Raw genomic sequence first — 16,623 nt, forward strand, 5'->3', positions numbered from 1 at the left:
CCTTATCAAGCTTGCCTGCCTCACAGGGTTGTTGTGGGGGTTCAATGAGAGGGAGGACCATGTATGCCACCTTGAGCAACTTGGAGGAAAATACAATCAATCAATCAATCAATCAATCAATCAATCAATCAGTCAATCAATCTTGGGAGCTAGAGGTTCGGGCAGGAAAAATATCCATGTGTCTTCCCTTCCTTCTACTCCTGCCATGTGGTTCAGAGCAGAAATGAGAGAGTAACAATCATACAGTGTCAGAGCTAAGAATTAAGTAAGGAAAATTGATGTGAAACTCTCCCTCATGGTCACCTTACGGGTTTTGTGGCAGGGCTGCTTCCTAGCCCAGGCAGTGCTTGTTGTGGGAGGACCGTCAGTCAAATTGCACCCTTCTGGTCTTGGTTTCTGCATTGCCAAATTTGTCTTTCTTTTTCAAATGTTGTCCTCTAGCTATAGGGAGAGGCAGGGAGTCCTCATCTGCCTGGGAATCTTAAGTGACAGCAAGCAGCCGGTTTCCCAGCGAGCTTGGAAGGAGATGTATGATTGGAAGTGACAAATCCATGTCTGAAGGCCTTAAAGGAAGCAAAAGGTCAGGAGCTGGACATTTCCCCATAACCCTGGAGATCTGGATCTCAGTTGGCTCAAGAAGGGTCTGTAGGAATCACAAAGGAGGCTCCTCTTGACTTCCCTGCCCCCTCCATGCAGCTGATTTTTTTTGGGGGGGGGCTGCGGACTAGAAAAGGTTGTTTCCTGCCTAGGGTTCTGCTGGCCACCACAAAAACAGAAATGGGAAACCTCAATTGGCTTCAAGTCACCCTGTGTTTGTTGCACCAAGAATTTCCCTTGGAATAAGCCTGTCAGGTGAGCCACAGGTATTCATAGCATTTGTAGAATCATAGAGTTGGAAGGGACCACAAGGGTCACCTAGTCCGACCCCCTCCCCTAATGCAGGAATCTTTTGCCCAGCATGGGGCTCACACCCGCGACCCTGAAATTAAGAGTCTCAAGCTCTTATCGACTGAGCTATCTCTTTCTCAAAGGTGCCCTTCTAGTCCCGGAACAAAACTTGAATCAATTGAATGATGAGCACAGAGTGCAACACACTCATTCTTCCTGGCCTGCCTCTTCCAAACCCTCTTGGAATAAGTTGTTTTTGTTGTGCAACCACATCTAGTCTGACCAGATGAATCGCTCCCAGCACAGAGAAGCAGCAATGAGGCTGCCCATGGCCTCACTGCACGAGTCCCTGTTGGCAGTTATGCTTCAATTCTGCTTCTTCCTTAGTATTTTTATTTAGCATTATGGTTTATATCACACTTTTCCTCCAAGAAGCTCAAGGTGGTGTACATGGTTCGCTCCCGCCATTTTTTAATCCTCGCAAAACAACCCTGTGAGGTGGGTTGGACTGAGAGGCAATGACTGGCTCCATGAGACTCAGAGCTGAGCAGGAATTTGAACCAAGTCTCCTACAATTGAGAGCATAAGAAGAGCCTGCTGGATCAGCGCAGTGGCCCATCTTCCTGTTCTTACAGTGGCTGACCAGATGCCTCTTATGAGAAATCCACAAGCAGGACCTCAGCTGAAGAGCCCTCTCTCCTCTTGCAGTTCTCGGCTCAGTATACCAGTATACCTGAAGGAGCGTCTCCACCCCCATCATTCTGCCCGGACGCTAAGGTCCAGTGCCAAGGGCCTTCTGGCGGTTCCCTCACTGTGAGAAGCCAAGTTACAGGGAACCAGGCAGAGGGCCTTCTCAGTAGTGGCACCTGCCCTTTGGAACGCCCTCCCACCAGATGCCAAAGAGATAAACAACTACCTGACATTTAGAAAACATCTGAAGGCAGCCCTGTTCAGGGAAGTTTTTAATGTGTGACATTTTGATGTATTTTTAATCTTTGTTGGAAGCCTCCCAGAGTGGCTGGGGAAACCCAGCCAGATGGGCGGGGTACAGATAATAAATTACTACTACTACTACGACTACTACTACTACTTCATCTCAGAAACTGGCATTCAGACGCATTATTGCCTCCATCTCTACTGCATTATTGCCTCCACCAGGAGCCCTCTGCTCCAAATTTCTAGTTCAACACTTCACTCTTCACCTCCCCACCTTTTACCAGCCTTCTACATCAAAGCATTATTCTAAAGATGCAATAAAATTTGCAGTTGCAAATATTATTCTGATGTATTGGGCACAGAAGGACCAAAGACAAAGACTTTTAGAGGCCCCAGCCACCAGTGCAAAGCAAGCAAATAGGATCAGGTGAGAGCAGGTTGGTATGTGGCTTGGCATTGGCCAACCTTGATCTACCTATCTGCTGCTCCAGAGGGTAGGACCCAAACCAAGGGATTCAAATGGCAAGAAAGGAGATTCTAACTAAGTATTAGGAAGAACATTCTGACAGTAGAAGCAGCTGGACAGTGGAATGGACTTCCCCAGAAGGTGATGGACTCAAGAGGTTGGGTGGCCATCTGCCAGGGATTTTTGAGCTAGATGACCTTGGGGAGTCCTATCCAACTCTACATGATCTCCATCCATGATCTCCATCCTCTTGCCCATCTCCTGAATTCTGCTGCATGCCCTGTTTTTGGCTCCCGCTGTCGATCCATTCTGACCCCCTGCTTCAGGATTTTCACTGACTTGCTCTGACACGACCCATTCAAGTTGACATCCTTTCCTTTGCATTTGAGTCAGCACTCTGCAATGTTTAGTGAGCTGGTTAAAAATGGATACTTGGGAGTCTGTTGACCCAACAACCCAACAGGCTGACCTTAGGCAGGGCGGTTGAGAGAGAAGTCACAGATCCACATCGCTCAACATTGCGAATGGGCAAAGGACACCATGCCCTTTGCTGGGCAAAACACAGAAGGCTGGAGAGAAAGTGCCCATCTAAGAGGGATGGTGCCAAAGCTTGGGGGCAGGATTAGGCCTTTTCTCTCTGGCCTGTCCTTTGCTTTGGCGTTGGCTCGCGGGCTTTTAAGGGGCAGTTTGCAGCACTCTTGTTCGACTGGCATTTTGAGACAGGCAAGGGCATGCAAGTATTACAGCCTTGAATATGAGTCATATTTTCATGTTTCACCCATCAAAATAACATGGTTGGAAGGGTTATCTGGGGCAGGTATCATGATGAGCAAGCTGATCCTTAGGGTTGCTGGGGTTTTTTTTGTACATTTAAATAAATTAATGGGTGTACCCCCAAGGAAGTCTTCTAATTAGTGCCCATATTTGTTGATGTTGCTATGATAAATATGGCTGAAAGTGAGTTTGCAAGCTGTCCTAGCATCTTAAGAACATAAGAAGAGCCCTAGTGAATCAGGCCACTGGCCTAGCTAGTCCAGCATGAAGTTCTCACTGTGGACAACCAGATGCCTCTATTGGGGAACCCTGAAGCAGGACCCGAGCACAAGAGCACTCTCTCCTCCTGCAGTTTCCAGAAACTGAAATCCAGAGGCAGGGATGCGAGCTCCTTTGGTGTTGGGATCCAGTTCTGTAAGAGTGAGTTCAGAAAGCCTGAAAGTGCCCTTATAAGCCTGGCTTCTGGGCCAGGCTTTCTCTGCTGGCTCTCAGCTGTCCTTCAGCTGAGAGCTTGTGGTGGGGTAATGGTTAGAGCATCAGATGGGGACCTGGTAGAGACGAGGGTTCGAATCCCCATTAAGCCACGAAGCTCACTGGGGTGACCTCGGCCCAGTCACTGCCTCTCACCCTAACCTATCACACAGGGTTGTTGTGAGGATTAAATGCGCAGAACCATGTACCTCACCTTGAGCAACTCGTAGAAAAATGGTAGGGTAGAAATGCAGACGATAAAACGAAGAGTACATCATTTACCAAAGGCGCAGAGAAGAAGAGTTAAAGAGAGAGCTCTGGCGACAACAGATAAAATAAGGCTTGGCTTTTATTTATTCATTTATTCATTCCATAAATACAGAAGCTTTTTCTTTAATCAGTCCAAATCTTTGTCAGGAAGCATGATTGATGGGGGCTAGCAGCCTTTTGCCTAGACGCGGTTAGCTCAGGACTCACAGTCGTCATATATGTCATTTCTAGAGAACGATCACTTTTGTTTTGACATATATAAAAAGGCAAAAAAAGAAAAAAAGAGAGAGTATTTTTAATTTTATTTACATACATGGAATTGAAATTTTTTTAAAAAGACACTGGAAGGTTAATGGGAAGCAGGGGAAATTTGCAGATCCCCTGCTCCCCCCTGGCTACAGTGGCATTTCTATGGCTCCCTGAAAGAAGTTGATTAGCACGGCAAACACGGCTGATAGGGAAGGTTTTGGGGGGAAGGTGGAAGCCTTCAGTGAGGGGCTTAGATACTGTGAAACGTCTCAAAGTGGGGCAGACATGGAGGAGAAAATGCACAGTCCTCTGGCATGCAGAGGGGAAAGGGCCCAATCCCAGAGGGTGAAAAGAGGTCAGAATGGTTCTGAATTCCTATTTCATTTGGTGGGGTGTGCGTGATCCTATGGTTGGATCCAGACTAAACTGAGCTTGGTTCTCACTGAAATCAATGGGAGGTAAGTCATGCCTTAACTTGTCCCGTTGATTGCAAGTGGGAAAGTTCTAAGATGCTGGAATCCACCACCCCCTTCTTTGTCTATGTATTGGCAGAACAGCTGCTGATGGCTTTAAATGTAGGGGGTTGGGGGAACCTCTTGAGGCTGAAGTCAAATGGTAGTGTTCTCCCCCATCAACACCCCCACAATAAGAGTTGAGGCCATTTGAAAGGGGGCCCGAGGTTCCTCTCCTTCTGGACATGTGTCTCTGCCTTCTGCCCTTGCTCAAATAGGTTTTTACATTCCTCCCACAAAAGGGCAGCACATTTAAGCCCCACTGGGGGAGTTAGTTCTGTGCTTAAATCTGCTGGAGGCCACAAAGCTCTAAGTGGCTCAACTTTGCTTGGAGGGGGCAAGATTCCTGGACAGGGGACCTGCCAAGAAAAATAAAATAAAGCAAATATAAAGAAAAAAAATCAATGATAAAAGTTGGTGATCCAGTGATGGAGGCCACAGCTGTGTTTCGGCAGCTCAACTTTGCAAAGCTTGCTGCCTCCTGAAACAGCAATTCAACCTCCGATGCGACTGGTGCTGAAAAGGATTTTGCAACCAGCCCAACTAATATGGCTGAAACCCATCCTGTCCACACAAGGCTGCAGGATGGAAAGCGCTCCCTCAGACCGGAGAGGGCAGAAATCATAATTCTGAATCCTTCCTGCATGTAGAGAACTTGTCACATGAGCCACTTTTCTCATTGCAGGGACTTCATTTAAAAATGTGATTCTCCCACTGGCAGTCCCGTTCTTTCTTCCTGGCTCCAGGTTTGACCACATCCTTCTGTTACGTTTGCAGCAGAGGGCTGAATTGTTGCATTTCAATGCAGATTGGGTAATTCTGGATTATAATGTAAACTGAACTCGACTTCCTCTCCATCCGTACAGACGACATCAAGTCCAGATAAAGAACCAAATGTTGCTTTGCGGGAGTAGGGGAGAGCAAAAGTTTATAACAAGAGAGGATAGGAAATGCGTTTGACGAAGGCTTCCCACTGGAAACGATTTGGTAAGCAAGGGGGGCGGGGGGCGGACAGACATACAAAAATACTTCTCATCCACGGGGACAGATGTTAGTAAAAAAATAACACAAGCCTTTCGCGGCTCAGTCTTAAAACGCATCATATTTACACTACCCACCGACTAGCCAAAAAAAAAGGAAAGAAAAAAAGGAACCCGCTTTCGTACTTAGAACTGGTCTGGAACGTCACAGCACTTCTGAACCAGGAGCCCCCAGTTCCTGAGTCAGGCTGCTCAGTTCTGGATCCCTCTTGTGCAGGCAGCTGAACGCTGCACTGCAGTTGTCCTCCATGAGTTAAAAAAAATACAAGGAGGGGTGTGTGTGAGATAAGAACCCTTTTGCAAGCTCACCCCTGGTGTGCCATTGCAAAAAGCAGCCATGAGCAGGTCCCTGCACGATATAGGAGGCAGCAGGGGAGGGCTTGATAAATCAGGGAAAAGGACAGAAAAAAGTGTAGTACAACATTAGGAAGAACTTTCTGACAGTGAGGGCCATTCGGCTGTGGAACCGACTCCCTCGGAAGGTGGTGGACTCTCCTTTGATGGAGGTTTCAGCTGTGATTCCTGCATTGCAGGAAGATGGTCTAGATGAACCTTGGGGGTCCCTTTCCAATTCTATGACCCTGGGAATCCTGGAGCAGGCTGCCTGCCTTTTTGCATTAATCTCTGAAACTGCTTGAAGACATTCCCATCTAGCTCAGGGGGTTGTATCCAACTAAAGCTGCATTTGTACACTGCAGCTTTATTCCGTTTCACTGACCTTTCCCGAACTGTGAATTACCTTTGAGCTTGCACACAGTACAAAAACCACTTCTGGAAATACGTAGTGAGGAATGGTGCAAGTGTTAGTGCTCGTTTTCATGTTATGTGCAAACGGATTTTTTTTTCCTTTCCCGGGAGCAAATACGGCAACACAGAAATTAAACTTGCGCTATATCCTGCCCCGTATCTGGAAGTGGCTCGTACGTTGTGTGGCAAGCTCTAATTGTTGGTGTTTGTCTGTCTCGAGAGCCAATGGTGTGCGTCTCCGGGGATGAAGCAAAGTCAAACCGCTGCATTAGCCGCACCAAAGTGAGCTCCCTGAGTACCCTAAGGAGATTCGCAGTTAGGGAGATGTCGGGAAAGCAGCCTAAGCCTCATTCAGAGTTGGCCCATTGAAATTAATGGACCTGAGTTGGTCATCGCCATTAATCCCAATGGATCTGCTCTGCGTAGGGCTTGCTCTGGGAGCAATCCAGGAAGTTTCTCCATTGGGGGTGGGGAAGAGGCTCCAAACTGTGGGAACCCAAATTCATTGTGCTTCTGAAGATGATTGCAAATGCAGCAATAGCGAAGTGGATGCAGTTGCATTTGTGGCTGTTGCCCGACAGCCAGAGGAAACCGAATCGTGAAGTCGTGTGTCCACACAAAAGCAAACAAAAACAACAACAAAGCAAATCAGGGCATGAATGCAATTTCATTCTTTTTGCCAGGAAGAGAGTCATAAATGCATAGCTGCTTTTGTCACCAGGACAGTCTGGCATGCATATTGTCGAAAAGCCTTATTGCAAAGCTGTTGTTCAATGAACTGGCTGCTTTCCCGGCAAAACTCTGGGCATCCATCCATTTTTGCTCCTTTTCAGGGCGTTGGACTAAATGGCCCTTTAGGTCCCTCCCAACTCTACAGTTCTATGATTCTGTTATTTGGGTTTCCGGTTTTATTTCCCCACTGTTGTTTGCTACATTCCCAGCTGAGAATAAGTTTCATTGCTCCCTCCCCCCAAAACAGGAAGAGTCTGTATGCAGGAAATAGTTTTTAAAAAGCTAAAAGCAGCTGGAGAGATGTACCATTTCCTAGGGTGTCTCTGTGTACTCTCAGGTGCACAGAGCACCCACTTTTCTTCCTTTTCAACACACATGCACTTCTTTCATCCTCCTGTTACGTCTGGCCAAAGAGGTCCGGCAGGTTGCTAACATGGCAAAAGCCTACCAAACCTGTTTGACCACAGGCAAAATTGGAGGAACAATGGTGCCTTCATTTCTTGGGGGTGGGGTGGAAGAAACCCTTGGCTGCAGTTTTGTAAAGGAAGGCTCTAGAAATTCTCCAGCCACCTCACATTAATTTCTAGGCATTATTTTAAAAATAAACAAATCTTTGCTTCGAAGCCATAAGCCATGGAAGAAGCCCGCTGAAATGCTGGAAATGTTCAGGATGCCAAACCAGTTTTTCTGCAAAATTGCCCGATGCCATATATGCCCATTTGACTGCTTTGATATTTGGAACAGTCAGGGGCACCACATAATGCCTGTTCCACAATGGTAAGAAATTGGTATATTTTAGTGTGGCAGCACCTACACTGTGGAACTCCCTGCCTATTGACATCTGTTAGGCACCTTCACTGAACTCTTTTTCGGATCCTGCTAAAAACACTGTTGTTTTAGACAAGCTTGCCCAGATTTACTGATGTTTGTTTATAATCTGGTTCCCAGCTTATCGTTGATTTTAATTATTATTATTTGAACGTTTTAAATAGCTGACTGTAATTGTGCTTGCTGATAATATTATGGTTTTCTTCTTTTTTGCAAACCACTTAGAGGTCTTCTTCTTTCTTTTTTTACAATCAAGTATATACACTTTGGGGGGGGGAGGGGATTAAATGAAGGATGCCCAACTGCATCCTTCCACAAGTCACTAGGGCCCGCCAAATATTTCACAACTTCTTACAGCTGTCTGGGCAGGGGCTGATGGGAATCGGAGTCCAAAAAGACCTGGAAGGCATTGGCTCTGCTCCATTCGCCGCCCTGTTACACCTGCTGTAGGGCTGCAGTATCAATTGATAAACAAGTAAAGGTAGCCTTCAACTTATTACATTTGGGGTTGGTACAAATCCACAAAAAAGGGGGGGAAGGGAGATAGAGAAAATGAACATACAGCATCAGATGCAACACTTTGGAGTTCAGGAGATGATTTTGTGTGCGGCCATCCCAGAAGGCAAGCTCATCTCATAGCCAACTAAGGCACAATCTTTGCATTGGCCGCAACGGGACAGGAAAAACTCTCCTCTGAGAGGGACGGTGTGGCCGCAGAGATGGCGTGGTCAGGGGCGTGGTGGCCCCTTCGTGGGGGGGGGGACCCTCACGCTGTCACATCCGCCCTCCTGGCTCCCCACTTGGAAGGGACTATTCTGCTGTGGGAATCGATGGATGGGAGCCTAAGCTTATCCCATGAAGTAGGTGGGTGGGGGGCAAGTGCATATCAAGCTGGAATGGGGGGAAAGTGCAGGCTCTCAATTCCTCTGGGAACCCCTCTCTGCCTGCCCAGAGCAACAAGGCTGTGAAGGACATCAAGGCTGTAGAAAGTGAGGAACATTTTTTTGTGAGGGTGGGGAGTATCTGAGGGAGGACATGGGAGGTTGAGCAGGTACTAAGTGGACCTACTGGGGTCAGAAGAGGGCCTGAGTGAGATATAGGACGAAGAAGAAGAAGAAGAGTTTGGATTTGATATCCCGCCTTTCACTCCCCTTCAGGAGTCTCAAAGTGGCTCACATTCTCCTTTCCCTTCCTCCCCCACAACAAACACTCTGTGAGGTGAGTGGGGCTGAGAGACTTCAAAGAAGTGTGACTGGCCCAAGGTCACCCAGCAGCTGCATGTGGAGGAGCAGAGACGCGAACCCGGTTCCCCAGATTGCAAGACTACCGCTCTTAACCACTACACCACACTGGCTCTCACATCTTTCCAACCAGGAGGTTCTGGGTTTCTAGTCTAGGCCTTTCATTTCTCCATGACCAAGCTTTTCTTCTTGACCCCACCTGGGGAAGAGATGGGTCAGTTTCAGCCTGTGAATGTCCCATCCCCCTGATCTCTCCTCTCTGCCCCCCTGCCTCCCCCCCCCCAGCTCTGAGGCCAAGTGATAGAAAGAATGAACCACTTTTTGCAAAACGTGGCCTGTGGGACCTTGCAGAACTGGGCACTTTCCGCTCAGCCAATTCACTCTGAATCCATCACATTTCCCCAAAAGTCAAAACTGGGAAAGAGGGAATGGTTGGCAGCGGGGAGGGTGCCTGTAGTGGCTCCCCCAAAGCACCTTCTGACACTTTCAGGAGGCTGGCCAAGGCACATTCCTCAAAGCTCCTCTAGCTGGGCTTACAGAGAGTTGGGATGGTGGATCGAAGCATAACCTTAACTCTGCCCATTTAAAAGAAGAAGAAGAAGAAGGTCCCAGCTCAAACCGAGCTGAGCTGAGCGCTGTGATATTCTCTCTGTGATACGGTGGTTGGGAGAAAGAGAGAGAGAAAAAACGACTGCAAGGTAGAGAGAGAGAGGAGGAGGGAGAGAAGAAAACTCAAAAGTTGTTTTCTCCTTCGAAAAAGGAAGCATGGACGTGAAACCAACCTCACTCGCCCCTTTCCCAAACCTGCAGCGTTTTCTTGCATTCAAAATGAAAATTAAAGTTTAAGAAGCCTATGCAGTCTGGCGACGTTTGAATACGGTTTTCTCTAGGACGCCTTCGGTTCAGACGCTGCGCTGTTGTCTTGGGTTGCGAACCGTTATTTCTTGACTTGGCTTCGATATAGCTTTAAGCAAGCGAACGGGAGAGGCAGAGGAATTCAAGGAGTAGAAAGTCCCAGGCGGGAACAGGATTCCCGATTAGGACCGGTAGTCCTTTTTGCTGTAGGGTTTATTGCCCAAGATGCTGTCGATCTCATGGATAAGAGAAGAGGAGAGTTTTGGAAGAACCTGCCGGGTGGAAACGACAAGTAAGAGGGAGAGGTCATAAGTTAGATTTTGGTTATGGCGCTATCAAGCCTGTGCTTATCTTCTTTCTTTCTTTGGAGCATTTGTACCCAGCTCTCCAAAAAGGCTCCTGGGGCCGCTTACATACAATCAAAATGAGGCAGGCTTACAATAAATAATAACGACAATAACAATAACAATACACAACACACAAGGGAAATGGGACTGGGAGGGAAGAGGAAAAAGCAAAACTCAGGAACCAATTTCTTAACAGTTCCTAAAATGACCAGCTGGCACAGTTAAGGAGCAGGAGCTGCCTGATAGAGCTGGCATACCTCACACCAGAGTCGATGGAGTGATCTGTGTTGCCTCCAGAGAACTCGTGGTGCTACGTGCCGATCATCCCACACCCATATTGTATCATCACAACAACGCTGAGAAGTAGGTTCGGCTAAGAAGACAAATGCATGATCTGACATACTGAATGGCGCAATACCCTAAAGCAGCGGTTCTCAACCTGTGGGTCCCCAGATGTTGTTGGGCTACAACTCCCACCATCCCTGAGCTCTGGCCTTGCTAGCTAGGGGTGATTGGAGTTGTAGTTCAACATCATCTGGGGACCCGCAGGTTGAGAACCACTGCAAAGCAAGGGTTGCGTTCCCTTTGGTGGGTGAACCTCTAGGTGTTGCATGTCAGGGGTGAGTTAAAAAGCATCCCTAAAAAAACACACAATCTTTTGCTACAGTAGCCTCCCCCTGAGGGTGATAGAGTGATTCTGTCCTTGAGGGGTCTCAAGAGAGACCCCATTCAAGGCAGCCAGTCTGGCATGGTCTAAGAAAGCGGAGCTGCAGAAGCATCTGCTCAATTCACTGTCTCCTTTCAATGTAAATATCATTTTAATTTTTTGCAAAATTAAAAGCAGAGCGTGTGAAGCCAAGATATGAACCCCCAAATATCGTCCCTTCCTTCTCAATCCCTTCTCTCCCATGCCAACAATCAGTAATCAAATAGTTTTCAATAGCCTAAGGCTGGATGGTCATCTGCCAGGGATCCCTCAGGTGGAATTCCAGTATTGCAGTGGCTTAGACTAGAGGCCCCTTCCAGCCCTGCAGTTCTATGGTTCTATGTCCAGAGCATTCCATGCAAGAAAAAAAAACCCCAAAGATCAGTTTGCCAGGGCCTGAAGGTGGGTGATGGGTGGGGTGCTCACCTGTATTGCTCCAATATTCTCCATTAACTGGTCTGCATTGGAAGCCCCCAGCAAGACAGAGCTGACCCCTTCGTTCCGCAAACACCATGCTGGAGGTGGGGGAGAAGAAGAGCATTAGGGGAATGTAATGGAGACACTGCCAAGGCCACCTGGGGGATTGTGTGGGGCCAGAGTCTCTTTGGGGGAGAGTCAAGTGCTTAGTTCAAGAAACTCTGAACAGTGTCAAAAAGTCACTTTTGCTCTCAAGCTCTGGACAGATGAGGGCACATATATTTCTTCACAAGATGCATCTACCATGTGAAATTTGCTGCCTACAGTTAAGGGGAAGGCTACTAGCTTAAGAAATCTTTGGAAAAAAGAATAATATAAATCTGCAGAAGCTGTGAAAGCTAAACGGAGATTCTGAGTACCAGTTTCTCTCTGTCTCTGTCTCTGTGTAGAGAAAACAATGGAGGGGACTCAAGGCCCTCATGCCTTGCACGTGAGTTTCTGTCTGTCCCCTGTTGGAAACAGAAGGCTGGGTCTAGATCAGGGGTCCCCAACCTGTGGCCCATGGGCCAGAAGCGGCCCACAGAGGCCGTTTAACTGGCCCCCGAGCCGCCCCCGAACCAAGCCGCCCACTGGGCGAGTCCCTGTGCGTTTCACTAAACTGCCGCCGCACGGCGTGGGGAGTCTCTTCCACGACTCCGGAAATTGCTTCTGTGCATGCCCAGACACTGAAAATCACTTCTGCGCAGGCACAATTTCCAGTGTCTGGGCATGTGCAGAAGCAATTTCTGGAGCCGCGGACAGGCGCAGATGAGATTTTTGGTGTCGCACTGCGACGGTCCAGCCCATGAAGGATCTCCATGGGAGTGATTCGGCCCATGCCCGGTAAGCCTTGCCGACCCCTGGTCTAGATGGATCCGCTACCCAGCCAGGCTGCTCTCCCATTCTGCAGAGGCAGTCACTGCCTCCAGGAAAGGGTCGGGATGGAGGCAAGCGTTTCCCACTTACCAATGGCAAGTTGGGGCAGAGTGCAGCCCAGCCGCTCAGCAATGGCCTGCAGTTCCTTCAGCTTGGCTTGCTGCCGCCTCCCTTCCTCACTCAAGATCTTGTCTTTCAGCCACTGGTAGCCCTGCGGTTGGGGAGAGGAAAGAGACCAGTGGCAGGCAGAAGCAAAGAGAAACAAAAGGTATGTGAGGTATAGAATCTAGTGGGCCTAAGCTGCTAAACCAGCCAGATCAGTTCATTTGTTAAGGCAATGGCTTTGGCCAGCCAGTTATGAACTGCCATTTAAGAACACAAGTAGAGCCTGATGGATCAGGCCAATGGCCCATCTAGTCCAGTATCCTGTTCCCACAGTGGCCAACCAGATGCCTGTGGGAAACCCGTAAGCAGGATTTAAGCACAACTGCCCTCCTCCGGGGAAGCCGGATCTGTTGGGCTATTGATGCTCCGAGCCCCTCCATCCTCTGCTTAGGACATTTCAATGCATTTATTATATGTAACGATAAAGCCATATATCCTAGAGAGACCCCAGGCCCCATTGACCTTCATTCCAAGGGAATGGAACCCCTGGTAAGTCCTAGGGCTCCCTGAAGTCTCTTGCCACTCAGAGACAGGGGCACGTGCGAAAGTATTTCCCTTCTGCCGGTCACAGCGTTCAAATGCCACTGCTCACTTTTAGCGATGCTCGTGAGTAGGGAGGGATCCCCCCGTCGTATTTCCCCGAAACGATTCCACATGCTAAAGGGGACCACGTCATGGCGCCCACACCTAAGGGGATAAAGAGGAAAAGGCACGTTGGAGGGTGGAGAGCAAATGCGTAACAGCAATGTTTAGCCTGGAGAAGGGAAGGCGGAGAGGTGATCTTATTGTTATTCACGGAATTCATGAGTCCCAGGGCAGCCCAAAGTGACTTACAACCAACCAGATAGACAACCCCCCTCCCCAGTTACACTGAAACCAAGAAGTAAAAGAAGGTATTTATTTATAAGTTATGAGTTGTGTGTCCTTCCTTCTCCTTTTACTTGGTTTTTTTGGTGGTATTTTATGCATTGTGACTTGCCGTAAACTTATAGTTTTTAGCAATTGTTGTAATTGGTAATTATTATTAGTAATTGTGATTGGTAATTATTATTTGCTGATATTTAGCTTTACTGTTTACTATGATAGTTTAATGGATTGTTGAATATTGCTTTATTTGATATCAGTTGTTTATTTTAACATTATCGTGGTTGCTTTGTATTGGATGAGATGGTTATTACTGTATTTTCCACCCCATAGGACGCACTTCCCCCCCTCCAAAAATGAAGGGGAAATGTGTGTGCGTCCTATGGGGCGAATGCAGGCTTTTGCTGAAGCCTGGAGAGAGGGAGGGGTCAGTGCGCACCGTCCCCTCTCGCTCTCCAGGCTTCAGGAAGCTATCCGCAAGCCTGGAGAGCCCGCGGGAGTTCCCGCACGGCTCCCTAGGCTTGCGGATAGCAGCCTGTTCTGGGGGTTGGGGTCGGGGGAAGCCTGGGCTTTATCCCCCCCCAAAAAAAAACTAGGTGCACCATATGGGGTGAAAAATACGGTATGTGTGTGACCTTTGCTGTCTATTTTGTTTCTTCAGCTTGTAAACCACCTTGAGTATAGTAATATAGAAAAGCGGTATACAAATTAAAAGTGATATGAAATGGAAAAAAGCAATCTATTAAAAACATCCCATTCATTTCTAAAAGGCCACAGTTAATTAAAGACCAAAGGTCTGGCTATAGAAGAAAGATTTAGCCTGGTGCCTAAAGATGTATAATGAAGGTGCCAGACAAACCTCCCTGGAGAGATCAGTCCACAAACGGGGAGCCACTGCAGAAAAGGCCTGTTACTGTGTTGCCACCCTTTGGACCTCATGCAGAGGCAGCACACAAACAGGGGCCTCAGAGGATGATCTCAGGGTCTGGGTTGGTTCATATGGGGAGAGTCAGCCCTTGAAGTATTGCAGTCCTGAACCATTTAAGGAGGTAGAATATAAACTCCTTTTAATAGCCAGGACAACCCAGTCATATGGGTGGCATAATCATCACCATCATCCTTGAATCTGACTAATCCCCTAGGACCAGTGGTGAGCGTGTGTGCGTGACTGTGTGACTTAATTCCATCTTTCCCCCCTTTGTGTGTTTCTTTAAAACGCATTTTATTTTATTACATTCCTATCTTGCCTTTCTCCCACTGATGGGAATACAAGGGGGTCTGTACAGCCAGGCACTGATCATCCTTTTTTTACCATCAGTAAAAGGGCAGCCCAGGGACCTCCAGCCCCTGCAGAGCCAGTTCAGAGAGGCTAGGATGGCGAGGTCAAAGCTGTCTCATTGGGACAGGATTAAACATTCAGAGGAAAGGCTGCTGCTCCTGACCCCTCTCTGACATTTTTATTAATGATAATTAATATGCTGAAAGCCTCTTAATCCCAAGCTGCAGTTTTGAGCCAGCAGGGCAAAAAAGGTTAAGCAAAACAGTTTCCCCAAATAACTGCTTTTTGGGGTCCTGTGGGAAGCAGATCACGGGGGAGCGGCCAGGATGCTGGGCTTTCCATCCTGTTGCTTCCCTGAGCCTTGGGCAGGGTGGGATTTAAGGACCAAACCGGATGACAGATGTGCAGGAGAACTCCAGTCACATGACCTGGATGTTTTGGATAAACTTTAAAGCCCCCATGGAGTGTGTGCTGAATCAGGCCCTGGGCTACCGGTACTGGGGCGGGGAAGGATGCTAAACTGTTCCATCCTCACCCCTTGCTCAAGTTCTGTTATTTATTTATTGCATCCCAAACTTTGTCCTCCATGGAGCTCAAGGTGGCTTACGTGTTTCCCCCCTTCTCCTCAATTAATCCCACAACAACAACCTTGCGAGGTAGGTTAGGCTGAGAGACAGTCACTCTGGGCCCCCATTCTGGACCGCTGGGCCCTGGGAATCTGTACTTGCTGACCCCTTCTACCTCTTGTCAGCTGTACTAAAGCAAGCAGCCTCACCCAAGCTAAGAGCATGGCACCCCTTTCTCTCAGCAGGGCAGCATCACCTCTGCCGCGTTTATTCAGCCTTGCTGGCATCCAAGAGGCAGCTTCTGCACACGCTTACCAATCTTGTGGAATAGCTCTGGAAGCTGCACTTCCACTTTCTCTCTCTGGAACATGTGGTACTCTGCTTGCTCACAGATGGGTGGGATGAGGTTGAACTGGCGAGCCACTGAATACGCTTCCTATAGAGGGGAGCGGGGAAGCAACAACACCCCAAAGCAGTCAGGAATGGGGCGAGGCAGAAGAAGAGAAGAAGAAGAGTTTGGATTTGATATCCTGCTTTATCACTACCTGAAGGAGTCTCAAAGCGGCTCACATTCTCCTTTCCCTTCCTCCCCCACAACAAACACTCTGTGAGGTGAGTGGAGCTGAGAGACTTCAAAGAAGTGTGACTGGCCCAAGGTCACCCAGCAGCTGCATGTGGAGGAGCGGGGAATCGAACCCAGTTCACCAGATTACGAGTCCACTGCTCTTAACCACTACACCACACTGGCTCTGCCTGTTCCTTTGCGCCATGGTGTGTAGCATACTGGACACCTGGACCTCCTCCCCAGGTCCACAGCTTGGTAGGGAAATCAAAGAATGCCACTCCAGAGATTGAGGAAAGCTAGGGTTCAGGTCCCAGCACATGCAAAAGAAAAAGGCCAGAGGACCCCTGAGGATGCACAGAGCGCTTTCCCCCTCACCACTGAGTAAGTACAGAGAGCTCCTACCCATCTTGGCCCCTAGCCCTTTTGGGGTGTTTGACCCCCTCCCCCATCAGAATAGGGCCTCTCCCCTGTTGCAATCCCATTGCCCAGTCATGCCACCCTACATACTTTTGAGGTGAAGGTCTTAGCTGCACCTCCACTCCTGTTTCTCCCCCCCCCCACATCAAAGCTCCAGTATTTGGGAGCTCTGTTCCTTCCAGCCTTTGCACACCCATTGGGCAACTCAGCCATTCCATTCTGCTTCTCAGACTGCGTCTCTGGTTCAAGGAATGTCTCTTCCACCTTGTTTCCCAGAGCTGAGCCTGCAGCTTTTATCTCCATTCCTGGCAATTCATCCATCTATCCTCCTAGGGTCATTTTAGGCAAAGGTTGAAAGCGGGTGGGTCCCAGT

General features: G+C 48.3%; 1 protein-coding gene across 9 annotated transcripts in view; it reads right to left on the minus strand.

The window, feature by feature from the left end:
• Positions 1-3,866: 3,866 nt before the first annotated feature.
• The window catches only part of KCNAB2 (potassium voltage-gated channel subfamily A regulatory beta subunit 2), a 120,910-nt gene continuing 108,153 nt past the window's right edge, over positions 3,867-16,623 (minus strand). For all 9 annotated transcript variants that reach the window (XM_081871195.1, XM_081871193.1, XM_081871194.1 and 6 more), the window contains 5 exons: positions 15,584-15,704; positions 13,152-13,246; positions 12,485-12,605; positions 11,489-11,577; positions 3,867-10,281 (listed from right to left, as the gene is read on the minus strand). In XM_081871195.1, coding sequence (XP_081727321.1) covers positions 10,192-10,281; positions 11,489-11,577; positions 12,485-12,605; positions 13,152-13,246; positions 15,584-15,704 — 516 coding nt within the window. In that variant the 3' untranslated portion in view covers positions 3,867-10,191. The remainder of the gene's footprint in view (positions 10,282-11,488; positions 11,578-12,484; positions 12,606-13,151; positions 13,247-15,583; positions 15,705-16,623) is intronic.

Source organism: Podarcis erhardii, assembly GCF_964252035.2.
Source record: "Podarcis erhardii genome assembly, chromosome: 7".
Classification (NCBI taxonomy): Eukaryota; Metazoa; Chordata; class Lepidosauria; order Squamata; family Lacertidae; genus Podarcis; species Podarcis erhardii.